This window comes from Eptatretus burgeri, chromosome 11 (genome assembly GCF_056783735.1).
Source record: "Eptatretus burgeri isolate ZD-2024b chromosome 11, Ebu_testis_v1, whole genome shotgun sequence".
Lineage (NCBI taxonomy): Eukaryota > Metazoa > Chordata > Myxini > Myxiniformes > Myxinidae > Eptatretus > Eptatretus burgeri.
The window spans coordinates 35,390,388-35,404,362 of record NC_140971.1 but is presented as its reverse complement, the minus strand read 5'-3'; the positions used below and the strand labels follow the sequence as shown (position 1 = coordinate 35,404,362).

The 13,975-nt window shown below is 44.1% G+C and overlaps 1 protein-coding gene across 1 annotated transcript in view; it reads right to left on the bottom strand.

Annotated features, from left to right (window-relative positions):
- PDIA6 (protein disulfide isomerase family A member 6) overlaps nt 1-4,680 on the bottom strand; it is a 31,282-nt gene extending 26,602 nt beyond the window's left edge. The window contains exons 1-5 of the mRNA XM_085845969.1: nt 4,515-4,680; nt 3,916-4,069; nt 3,336-3,393; nt 2,772-2,898; nt 2,446-2,576 (exon numbers count right to left, since the gene is read on the bottom strand). Of these exons, the coding sequence (XP_085702095.1) occupies nt 2,446-2,576; nt 2,772-2,898; nt 3,336-3,393; nt 3,916-4,069; nt 4,515-4,557 (513 nt within the window). The 5' untranslated portion in view covers nt 4,558-4,680. The remainder of the gene's footprint in view (nt 1-2,445; nt 2,577-2,771; nt 2,899-3,335; nt 3,394-3,915; nt 4,070-4,514) is intronic.
- Nucleotides 4,681-13,975: the final 9,295 nt, after the last annotated feature.

Sequence of the window (13,975 nt, the reverse complement as noted above, 5' to 3'; positions counted from 1 at the left end):
CATAGAAATCAAACCCGATCGTGTTTATACACCGCACAGCGTTTAATATTCGCAACATAGAAATCAAACCCGATCGTGTTTATACACCGCACAGCGTTTAATATTCACAACATAGAAATCAAACCCGATCATGTTTATACACAGCACAGCGTTTAATATTCGCAACGTAGAAATCAAACCCAATCGTGTTTATACACAGCACAGCGTTTAATATTCGCAACGTAGAAATCAAACCCAATCGTGTTTATACGCCGCACAGCGTTTAATATTCACAACATAGAAATCAAACCCGATCGTGTTTATACACCGCACAGCGTTTAATATTCGCAACATAGAAATCAAACCCAATCGTGTTTATACACAGCACAGCGTTTAATATTCGCAACATAGAAATAAACCCGATCGTGTTTATACACCACACAGCGTTTATTAACATTCGCAAGATAGAAATCAAACCCGATCGTGTTTATACACCGCACAGCGTTTAATATTCACAACATAGAAATCAAACCCGATCATGTTTATACACAGCACAGCGTTTAATATTCGCAACATAGAAATCAAACCCGATTGTGTTTATACACCGCACAGCCTTTAATATTCGCAACATAGAAATCAAACCCGATCGTGTTTATAAACCGCACAGCGTTTAATATTCGCAACATAGAAGTCAAACCCGATCGTGTTTATACACCGCACAGCGTTTAATATTCGCAACATAGAAATCAAACCCGATCGTGTTTATACACCGCACAGCATTTAATAGCGAACGTAGTGAGCTTCATACTGAACGCGTGCACATGAGAGAATAGTAAACAACAACAACAACAACAACACAATACCCTGGCAATTTGGAATCCGCGTCGTCGGCTATGACCCTTTTGCTTCCGGTTTTTTGTCATGGGGAATGATGCGTCCCTGGAGATAAAGGCATCGTCGGAGACATGAAAGACCCAAATATCAGACATGGTGTATATTTCCTCTACTGATTTTAATAAAGATAACTCCGGCATCATCAAAAAATAATTTTTAATCGTGATTTACATTATTTGATCGCTGATCCCGAATCCAGGCCGAAGTGACGTAAAAACGTTATACAGTAACAATAAAAATGGTTTTTATAACCATGGTTATAACAATAATGAACAAAGAAAATATGACTTACAGATGATTATTATATCATTATACGGTATAATATACATACGGTCATTTTTGCAAGTGTGTCGAATGCACAAGTCAAAATTCGGAAACCGGGAAGTCAGAAGTCATTGTCTTCAATTGACTGTAGTATTAATTTCTCATTCTCTAGCAAATTCCGTTGGTCCCATGTCAATCGGCTGAACTTGAAAAATTAACGTTACGCAATCAGGTGATGACGTCATAATTCGGAAACAGGGAAGTCGGAAGTCATTGTCTTCAATTGACTGTAGCATTATTTTTTCATTCTATTGCAAATGGCGTTGGCCCCACGTCAATCGGCTGAACTTGAAAAATTAACATGACGTCATCACCTGATTTCGTAACATTAATTTTTCAAGTTCAGCCGATTGACATGGGGCCAACGCCATTTGCAATAGAATGAAAAAATAATGCTACAGTCAATTGAAGACAATGACTTCCGACTTCCGGGTTTCCGAATTATGACGTCATCACCTGATTTCGTAACAATTCGGAAACCGGAAGTCGGAAGTACAATTCTTTTACATCGGGACACTCCCGGGTACACGTTCTGTCAGCAAGTGAAGTTTGCTGAGGATCAGTCCAGTACTTTTCGCGTTCATAGGTCACAGAGAAACACACACACAGACAGACACACTTTCAAATATATATACATATATATATATATATATATATATATATATCTAACTTAAAAGATATTTTGTTATTTTAGTTTACGATTAAATTTTCTTCAAATTCACGTATTTAAACATGGCATCCATTAATTAGGGTATGGGCAAAAACACTTCCGTACCACTTTTTATGAAAACAAAATCATATGTTCTGCAATGTATCAGCACTGGACTACCAGTGCCTGTAATTGCAAACACTAAATGCTAGGCTAGTTTTAACTGTTTTGAAAAGCAAATAACATGAGCTACGTGTAACAATTTTCAAGAAGATATAGCCTATAATGAGAGAGAACCATTAGTTTTAAATAGAATGTCTTCTTCTGTCTTACGACGGTTTCAGAAAAGTTCATTTTGGGATGGGGTTACTAAACGGCTAATAACACACAAAAGGCTACCACCAATGCAATGCTATCACATAGTTTCTGACTGTAGAAATGTATACCCTGCCAAAAATTACGATGAGCATTATTCCCCTCGGATGGTACCAGTGGCCAAAAATTACCAGGACTGGCTCATGGCCTCTAACCAATGATGCAACCAGCAGTCAAAAAGGCAGCATATGATGGGAATAAGATACCAGCGAGAAGTTTTTTACCTTGTGCCCAGAATGTGAGCCACCCTCAGATCCTGAGCCACCCCGAGATCCTCGACCTCCAAGACGCTCGTTAACCAGAGAACGAGCGGCAGCGATGGCAGACTCAACAATGCCTTGTGCGTTCCGTGCTCCTACACAAAAGAAACTATAATTTGTTATAGTCACAATGACCACAACCCCATGCACCACCACATCAACAACCCCACGCAGACCATCTCAGTGATGCTATAACAGATGGTTTAAAGCATATTTGTCCAAAATTGGGAAACATATCCACATGATCCAATGTTGACCCTGCCATTCAGTACGATCGTCACAGTGCCCACCATTATAATCCTCAGGTTTGTTCTTGTTGGCACCAAAAATCTTGATGGTGGGAAAGCCACCAACTCCATAGTTGGATCCAAGCGAGTTGTGTGCATCTGCGTCGACTGCTCCCACTTTAACTACTCCCTAGAGATGGGGAAAGGAGGAACATGGTGAGAAATGGAAGGAAATTATAATATATTTTTTCCTTGGCTGTTTTTACTTCCCAAATTCCGCTCCATCTTTCACATGTTTTGGTGCATTTTTATTGAAATTTTGTTGCGCCGTGCAATCGATTTCTGTGCGATGGGAGCAGACAATGCGATAACACCGACTACTTGTGGTAGAGCAGGACAATTTCATCAAGCACAACTTCCCAATCACACACACACACACACACACACACACACACACACACACACACACACACACACACACACACACACACACACACACACACACACACACACACACCGAGCTCGTCCTTTCCTGCTGGGTTATCAGTAATGGTAGCAAACATAATCCTCCTCAGCAACTTTTCTGAAGAAAATAAAAATAAAACAACCCCTCACTTATTGTCTTACCTTCAAAGCAGTAGCAGCTTTCTTCCACTCTGGAGCGAGGCTTTTACAGTGGCCACACCTGCAAAAACACCACGGAAGCCCCCATTATTAAATAAGCCACCTACAATCAAAAGGCGGTGCAATCGTTTGTTGGAGCAACCGCTTTGAGTCTGGGCTCTGTGGTTCGAACCCCCAGTCGAATTATACATTAGACTTTAAAAATGGTACATGTTGCTTCCTTGCTTGACAATCAGCGTATATAAAAGGATAGATCATGGAGAAACGATGATAGGTCGGCATTGATAGCTTGATGGACCGAGTGGCCTCCTCATGCGTTGAAGTTCCTCGTAAATAAACGTGTATTATAAAAGGCCGCATCATCAAATGCATTCAACCACATCACCGAGGCATACCATTTCCACGTTCAATTGCAATCAAAATCACCACCAACGCACATTCACCTACCCCACCAGGTTATACGTCTACACACCCTCAAGCATTAATCACTGCTGTGTAGGTAAACTGGGTTTGTTCCAAGGCTGAGTGCAAAAGCAGACGTACGCTAGTCGATCCACACGAAGGACATAACACAATCACTCACCATGGAGCAAAAAACTCCACCAGCCACACGCTGTCACTTTGCAGAACTTCGCGGTTGAAGTTGGAGGGAGTGAGCTCCACCACGTCATCGCTGGACGTGTAAAGGGCAGCAGTTTTGTCAAGGTACGCCACCAACATCACCACCACCACCACCACTAGGTCGAAAACCACACACCGCTCAATTTTTTTGACTCAAAGCGTGCAGAAACAACAAGCAAGTGCGGTTTGCATGTGAGGGGCATACCAAGGGCGCATGAAGTGAGGGGGTGGGGGTCACGTGAACCCCAATTTTTTTGTGGGGGGGGGGGAAAGAGAGGAGAGAAAGATTTACATTACCACAAACCAACTAAGAACTAATTACTACAAGTGTATGGAAACCAATGTGGCACTTCACAAAGATGAAGTCCACAGGATGACACAAAGATGCAAAAGCAAACTGAGATATGGCAAGTTCGCTCAATGATATTAAAAAAAAAAAAAAATTATAATTATATGAATCATTCACGAATTCGTCATGTGTAGCGATTATCGCTGAATGCAAGTACGAAGTCACAGACGCTGGAATACATCGAAATAAGATCGTCCTGTCACAAAACTCACACAGTAAGCCCCAAGACCGGCTGCACGTCCACCGTTGTGCCATGTTCTGTAAATCCACTGAAGATCGGCACAAACAGCAGCACCAAATACTGAGGGAAAACGTGTCCAAGCACAGTCAGAAACGCCGTGGCCCTCTCTCATTGGTTGGTATCATACCACGTGACTTTTTCTTTTTTTTCCTCATATTCAACCTTCCCATTTGTGCGCAGATCTTAATGCACCAACTCCTGTATTTAAAAATCCATTCTTGTTATTAACATTCCTCATTTTTATTTTTTATTAAAAAAAAAACCAAAAAAAAAACCAATAAAAAGCTTGCACGTTGGTAGTTGGAGAAATCAGTAAGACTAATCTTATAGTGTGGCACACCCCAGAACAGATCGACGAGCCCTTTTCGATTAAAAAAAAAATTTGGAGATGAAAATGGATTCGAGTGCGGTGAAAGAGCAGTAGTTACTGATTAAGAACAGTGTGTGATTTAGGGAGTAATAAATGGAGCCTCAGTGGATCGTATCAGGGGGTTTGTTCTGTTCGCAAGCAGCGTGTTATCGCTTGCCTGATTCAAAGCGCTCAAGTAAGCACTCCAACGGAACGGAGCGCTCGGCACCGCTTAACAACATGGCGGTCTCCATGTAAACAATGGTGGTACTCGAGTTGCCAGCTACTTACTACATATGGATGAGACGTGTGTGTGTGTGTGTGTGTGTGTGTGTGTGTGTGTGTGTGTGTGTGTGTGTGTGTGTGTGTGTGTGTGTGTGTGTGTGTGTGTGTCTGTGTGTGTGTGTGTGTCTGTCTATGTGTGTCTGTGTGTGTGTCTGAAAAATCTCGTGTGCATGCTGTGTGTGCTACCCTTGTGTTCTAAAGGAGGAACCAAGCAATGCTCCAGAAAAGTTCATATCAAGGAACACCCAACAGCAACATATATAGGTTAAAACCAGTCAGTATGTAAAGTTTTTTGTGTATCTTGAAAACGAAAATACATCACATATTATGTGCAAGTGTGTGATTAATTTGTTTGATAAATTGGTGCCCCTTGATATGAACTTTTCTGGAGCATTGCTTGGTTCCTCCGAAGAACACAAGGGGGGTAGGTAGTACAACAGGCACACAAGATTTTTTCGAATGTCCCTTCTTTTCTATTGTTTGCCACATGGCACATCCCATACAAAGGGCCTTTTCTATGTCCCTGGCACTTTTCCCAATCATGGAACGGTTTCTCTGTATTGCATAAAGGTCTTCCATGTTTCAGGCAGTTTTCTTCTCGAATTAAAGCACCTGAAAAACGTATCTTTTTTTTTCAAAATCTACTTTTACGATGTCCCTAATTTTTGCTATGTTCCAAATTATGCGGCTGCGAGTTACTTCGAAGTCTCAACAAGCGTCCCTGTATTCATGTTCTAAATTTCATCCAACAGTTCATAAGTTATGAGACCTCATGTTTGACTCTTTTACGACCGGAGTCGAAATTTTTCTATGCCCAACTTTTTTAGGGTTCGCCCCAACGAGCAAAAATAATAGGGGCAATACCCCTGGGCTTGAGTACTGGTAGAATAATGTTACTGAGGAGGAAGTCAATTTGGGGTGGAATCAGAAAAATGTACCAATGAACCAATGATAATATGGAATAGGCAAAGCCGAGAAGCGAACGTAGAATTCTTCTTACATTCGCTTCTGACTTTACCTAAAATTTGTTCACAACTGTTTACTTGCCAACTATACCGTGGTACACGTAAGCGCCGCACAGCTGATGATTTTGACGCAATTTCCGGTTACTTCGGCCTGGATTCCGGATCAGCGATCAAATAATGTAAATCACGATGAAAATTTTTTTTAATGATGCGGGAGATATCTTTATGAAAATTAACTTTGGGAAAAAAATAATTGAATAAATAAATAAATAAATAAATAAACGATCACTTCTGGTCAAGAATAAAAGAAATTAAAAGTTCCGGAAAGAGTTTCAAAATCACTCCCGGTAATGTTAAATACTAAATAAACACTTCCTGTCATGAAAAAAATCACTTTCGGAAGGATAAAATTAACTTTGGGAAAAAAATAATTGAATAAATAAATAAACACTTCCGGTCATGATCTCCCGGCATGCATCATTCCCCATGACAAAAACCGGAAACAAAAAAAACCAGAAGCAAAAAAAAAAAACGAAGCAAAATGGTCATAGCCAACGACACGGATTCACAATTGGCAGGGTATTGTGTTGTTTTTGTAGTTTCCTATTCTCTCATGTGCATGCGTTGAGTAATATTCACAAGATAGAAATAAAACGCAATCGTGTTTATACACCGCACAGTATTTAACAACAACCGGAAGCAAAAGGTCATAGCTAACGACACGGATTCCAAGTAGCCAGGGGTATTGTGTTGTTGTTGTTGTTGTTGTTGTTGTTGTTGTTGTTGTTGTTGTTGTTGTTGTTGTTGTTGTTGTTGTTGTTGTTGTTGTTGTTGTTTACCTATTCTCTCACGTGTACGCATTAAGTATGAAGCTCACTGCGTTCGCTATAAGCAAATACCTATTTTGGGGGGCAACCTATTTTTGAGTACCTGGTAGAATAATGTTACTGAGGAGGAAGTCAATGTGGGGCGGAATCAGCAAAATGTACCAATGAACCAATGTTATAAGCAAATACCTATTCTGGGGGGCAACCTCCTTAAGTTCCCCTTAGGGCCCGATTTTTTTTTTATGCCATGAACAAACTTTCGTACATCCAGGATGATAAAGGTTGTGTTCAGGTTTCATGGATATCGCATGTGTAGTTTCAGAGAAGAAGTTGCAAGTATTTGCAGACAGACGAAGCGCCATCCCCCAAGCTCCCTGGAACTACATTCGAGGTGAGCTAAAAGTATACATCTAGATAAAGATAACCCCTTCTTGAGTAGCAGTAATGAATGGGAAATTAAATAATTTTGTGCTCCATCATGCAACACTATGGTAAGAGAGTCGTACTGTGACGTTTAACCCCAATAGGTATAAATGTTTACTGTCATGACGCATATCGCGATTGGACCCCGATCAATCAGCAGGTGGAATCCAAAATCAATACGTCAGTCACCAAAGGGCACTCACTCGATCGGCATAACCTGCAGGCGTTAGTTACATCCTCGGGTTTTGTTCAATAATCGAGATTTTAGAGCAATACTGCCCTGTTGGAATCAATATAAGAGGTAATCAAAAGTGTCTACATTTAACTCAGAGAATCCGAGCTATGTTTAGTTGAGGATATTATATAGATCTAGCGGCTCACCTTTTGATATGGATACAGGTCATCGGTGCATTGACCAAGCTACCTTCTTGGTGGGGTGGGGTAGGACATAGCTGTATAATTAGCACTGCCAGAAGGGTCTCGTCCTCATGGTATAGTGCCAAACATTCCTGGCCTGTGAGGTCAAGAGTTGTCATCCATGGAGAGAATACCATGATCAGTAACATTGGTTATAAGGTGAGTAAAAACATCAAGGACCTCATGCAATTTCCACTGAGCAGACAAAATACCTAACTTTTCAGCTGTCATAACAGTTACACCCAACACCATCACCAACACATCTCACAATGTAATGGTGCATACAGTTTCTTATTGCGATGTCTTCAGGTAGACCTCTGAATCTCCAATTATTGTGAAGTCGAAACGGCATTACCTTCACTCCCACGTGATGAGTACCAAGTCTCCAGTCAAAAAGGGCATTGGAGACCAGATTGTGCTTCGTAAAGAACCTGATCATCCTATGATGTGATATATGGTAATTAAAGGTGTCAGAGATTGGGTGGAGTTTGGGGGGGGGGGTCTTTCTGCCACTCCCGTGAGTACTAGTGGACCAAGAATGATGAGAACGAATTACTACAAGGATCGGTGAATGCTTATGTTTCCTTTAAGACAATGATCATAAAAACATAAGCTGCGCATGGTTTTGCGCAGGTATAGATGATGATCAATCATTATATGCAAGGAGAAGCTGAGGTTTCAAGCATGAAGCCTTACCTCTTGCTTTTGCATGAAGCCTTACCCATTTCCTCGAAAGGTTATCACCCGAAACGTCATAAATGTTAGCATACCTCAATGAATGTTCTGTTGATTCCATCCATTGTTCTACCTGTCCACAGACACAGCACCGAACTAGATTTCACAAGCAAGATGAGTTATTCATTCTATAAACATTTTCCATTTGAGCCCCACTAGCCATCAGCAGCGCAGAGTGGATTCCCCCTCACAAGTTCAGCTGGCACATGTCCCATGAGGTAGTATCTAGATTCTAGAAATTGCAGCCCTGTATCTGGAAAAGTGAGCATTGTAGGTTGATTGATGCTGCGGTTTGCATTGAAGCAGCTTACACTGCTTCGAGCAATGAATTTATACATATTGTTGCGGATTCGCGCCCGCCGGCGTGCTGACGGCCACGTAACTCGAATCGCGGCACGTCGCCCACCGGACGGACAATCCAGTCGTGACCCTCTCGGACTAACGCCGGGAACCAGTCACGGGTGGACCTTTCGGTCTCACCGCGATCGAGCCAATCAGCCCCCGCGTGGGATAGGGTTGCTCGCCAAATTCGACCTACCTAAGTACCCACGCGGAGGGTAGACCGGGCGATCGCACCTCGCCGCAGGTCGACTTCGGACACGGGCCACTTAAGCGACCCGTTCCGTACTATCGGGATAACCGAGCGGTGTTATCGTCGACCTCGACGGTTCGATTAATTATCGGGCGTATTCAGCCCACTACCAACCCTTTACGTGAAGCAAGATGAGGATTCAATGGAGGAAAAGACGAAGCGAAGCGGGAAACAGTTCAACACAAAGCACATTTATTCGCGACGAACGGAAAGCACACATATTCAATTCCACCAAAAGCACACAGAAAAGAAAAAAACACAATGCAATTTACACAAAAAGCAAATGCGACAATGCAGATCTAATACCGATTACACGAGCACACGGCAACACTTATACAATTCTACTTCACAGACGGCGCCGACAACACATACCCAAAACCAAGGAAAAAATACCCTCAAGGATGAGGCGGGCCTGAGGCCGAGACCGGGTCGGGCCTACCCGTCTGGTGATGAAACGCGGAGCGGCGATGGTGCCTCAACTCCGCGGGCCTCGTGGGCAGTGTCTGGTAGGGGGTGGGAAAGGGGCCCCCTTGGTCGCACTATCTCAGCGCGGGGGGAAACAGGAGGGGGTTGCTGATGCTCGGGGTATAGAGGATTCCTATTGTCCCGCGACGAGCGTCTCCACCTCGGCCAGGTCGCGCTGTCGGCCTCCCTGGGGTGCAGCTCCCTGCACGACGCGAGCACCCCCTCGTCTGCCCTCGCCGCCTCTCCACAGCTCCGTCCCCTCCGCTCCGACTCCAACGCACACGACGCCCAGCTCCTTCTTGCCAACTCCACCGCCCGCGAAGTCTTAACTCTCTGTTCCCTCTCGACTCTACTACTCTCTGGACTGACGAACACGGTCGCTTATATCAGCCCCGTGGCTTCGCCCTCTCATCTTTGACCCCCTCCCTTCGACCTTTCACCTCGCTCCCCATTGGCCCGAGAAAAAGTGGGCGTGAATGCTTTTTGATCCATAAATTTGCATATATCGATCGCCCTCCAACGCCCTGGAGGCGGGGCCAAATCGCCCCTCGCTCACCGATTGGACGGCAAAAAGTGGGCGTGTGTCGTTTTTGATCCGTTTTTGAAGCACAAAATCCGTGATTTTGTACACGCTGTTCGGCGCGCGCCCTGCACGAGTCCAACACCGGTACCCACAGGCGGCGCAAGAACGGTGGCGATGCGACGGTTGCGAGGTGTGACGTGAAGGTCATGGCGGTTGTGGTGAAGCGGCGTTGTGGTTGGTGGTTGATGTTGTGACTGGTGGTGGTAACAATGGCGGTTGGTCCAAAATAAAGATAGTAAAAGAAAAACGGCTATCCTGAAGAGTCGCAGCACGCATAAATGACATGTATTCCCACTAGACAACGGGTTTGGGCCTAACTACACATGTACTTACCGAGATACCTCACCTAAGGGACCTGAATGGTGGTTTGCGAATTTGGTAACCACAACAATATATATTGTGACGTCCACGGGACTTGAACAGTCCCGCCAACGTAGAATGAGCCGAAACGATGGAGGCGGTTTATTTGTTTATAACCCAAACATGGCGGTTCTAATCGCTCTACCGCAAACGGGACGAGGAAGGTGGCACGAGTCACTTTTCACTGAGTTGATGATGTTTATTCGTTTTTATTATTATCAGAAATAACAAGACTCGGCAAGAAGAGGGATCCGGGGCAATTCGACGGGATGGTGTGGGATCGGGCGTGGGGAAAAAACACAGACAATTCCAATGAATATACAGTTCTCAATCCCTCTAAGGCGCCAAGCACACACACACACACACACACACACACACACACACACACACACACACACACACACACACACACACACACACACACACACACACACACACACACACACACACACACACACACACACACAACGTAGCTATTTCTGGTGGTCAGGCTGGACCGTGGTGTGGACGCAACTGTCCCTGGATCAGCGTCTTACGAGCCGGCCTTGCTCTCGTCAGGGGGGCAGGAGAAACCGTGGTGCTGTCGACCTCCTGGTCCTGGCCCAAGTCCGCCCACAGCCACCAGGGAACCAGCTCCGGCGCCAAGCCGCGAGCAGGAGAGGGAGGCAGGTCCGCCCGCCGCCCGACCCCGCACTCCGAGTCAGCAGAACCCCAGAGCCAACCGAGGTGAGGCACGAGGCTCGGCAAGGCTCCCAGACACGATCAAGAACACGATCGATTCAGCACAACAACCAGGACGCTCTCTGCCGCCACAGCTTCCACACCAAAAAAACACGATCTTTTGGTTGTAATCTTCTTCTTCTTCCTTTTCGACCCCGAACAGAACCTTTTTATCCTTCTGTCCTCGTCACTTCAATCGAGCCGTTTATTGGCCCACCGCCATCGCCTTCCGCCAATCGTGATCACGGGGCGGAGCCATCCGCTGCACTGTCCTGTGACGTCACGGCCAGTCTCCAGAGAATACCAAAAAGGGGTTTACGCAGACACACTTACCCTATCCCGTGTCCCTATCTAATTACGTGACATTTATCATTTCCCCCTTGAAGAAATGAACATTTACTAGACAACTTATCACCACTGAATTGCTACTTATTACATCGAGATCCTGGTAAACTCGAACAGCATGGCATACCTAATTAAACATCCTAATTACCCTTTGAATGCATACCCCCCCTCAAACGTAACAAAATATATATATATATATATATATATATATATATATATATATATATATATATATATATATATATATATATATATATATGTATATATATGTATTTAAAAATATCTATATATATCTATATATATATATATATATATATATATACAGTATATATATACAGTATATACATATACCGCACATACAAACACAAGTGTGGATCAGCTCACTATGCTCGCTTCACCACAAATCGCTATAGTGGATCAAACACCACCACATATTAAAAACACCTCACCACAACACACACACCACGTAATTTAAAACACCTCATCACCAAGTACATGCCACGTTATTAAAAACACCTCACTGCCACGTAACCACCACATTATTAAAATTACCTCACCTCCACGTAATTCACAACACCTCACCAAACATCGTCATAGAGTCAGGCCTGTTTTAACTGAGGATAATGACTGTAACTGAGTTGCCGTGTTGTCACGAATTACACCAATCATAATACAAACATTTCCTTTGTACAAATTTATTTGTAACTAGACGACCATTGGGTTCCCGTTGTGACAGTGGTTGATGGGAAAAAAAAGACAAAATTTTAATATTATTTAGTGGTCAAACTTTAACTTGAAGAAAATTTGAGCATTTACCTCAGGAGTCATCGTTTGGCCAACCGGTTTCTCGCGGTATAGCAACACATTCTCCATGGTTTGTCCTTGCGCTTTATGGATCGTCATACCAAAACTTCACTGAATCGGGAATTGATTGTTTAATTTTTTTTCGTTGCCCGATTTGAACGAAACTTGATACTGCACACCGCAGAATGGTGAGTAAGGTGGCCCTAAAATTTTTGTGCTATCATGTACTGTTTTGGCTGTATTTTAGGAACATACATACATACATACATACATACATACATACATACATACATACATATATATATATATATATATATATATATATATATATATACATATATATTGTTACGAATCTGGAAGCCTTGTGCACACAGACAGCAGTCCCAAAGCTTAGTTATTTCGATAAGTGTGTGTTTATAGTTCGGGCCCCCTACCTCTGTCTAACGGGAATTACATGTGTGCGCTGCGGAGATTCGTTTGCAATAAATCTCCTTCACTTCACTCCACACACCGGCGCCATCGCCCACGTGCGTTCGGCCACGTACGTGGGTGGAGATTTCCATCACCTCAGACCTGGACTCCGCCCAGGAAGGCAGGGACGTGCCCCTTGTCCAATCAGGCCACAGAAGGCGGTTTCCCCATGACACGCCGGCCAGTGAGAGTTGAGATGGCCACAGAAGGCGGTTTTCCCACGACACGCCGGCCAATGACATTTGAGATGGCTACAGAGAGCGACCTTCCCACGACGCCCCATCCAATGAGGGCGGAGAGCGCCTCAGATGGCGATGTGCTCACCCCGGAGGAGAAAGGAATATAAGAAACACCAGGCTGGGTAGTGAGGGTGGTAAAAGGATCGAGGTGGTGGAGGTCATCGTGGTGGTAAAAGAGTGGGAAAAGGATCGAGGTGGTGGAGGTCGTCGTCGTGGTGATCATCATCATCGTGTTGCGGGTTCGAGTCCCGCCGAGCTGGATCATCTTCGCCTCTGATCCTCTCCTTGGCCTTGGTCAATTGGTGCATGGCCGGTTGGAGAGCGTGGCACCTGGTGCTTGGAGCGGCATCGTGTTGCGGGTTCGAGTCCCGCCGAGCCGGATCGTTGAAGACCACACGAGGTAGACAGGTCCAAGCACAGGCTCTGGTCTCAAGCTCACCTGTCCTCGAGCTGGAGGCCTTCAATAAAGACCATTGGGGTCCATTTCTGTGTGTGTCTGTGTGTGGGCCCGTCTTTAAGTAGCAACTGGATAAGTGCTTTTGCTTGTACATTGACTGCAATTCTTATAGTTGGATAACTCTGCTCTTTGTGTGTTCCCTTCCCCCCCCCCCCACCCCCAATTATAAATAAATCCCTTGTTAAATGTTTCAGCTCGTTTTTGTGTTTCTTTCATTGGTTTCGTGAAGTTCATTCTTCATTCTTTCAAGTGAAGAATCACTTTTAAAATTCGAGTCGTCAGATCCAGATCTTCACCAAAATCTAATCAGTTCAGCCTTGTCACACATCCAACCTGTCCACACAATTTCATCCGGATGGCCGGACCCAGGGTCCACAATGTAACGATACCATAAT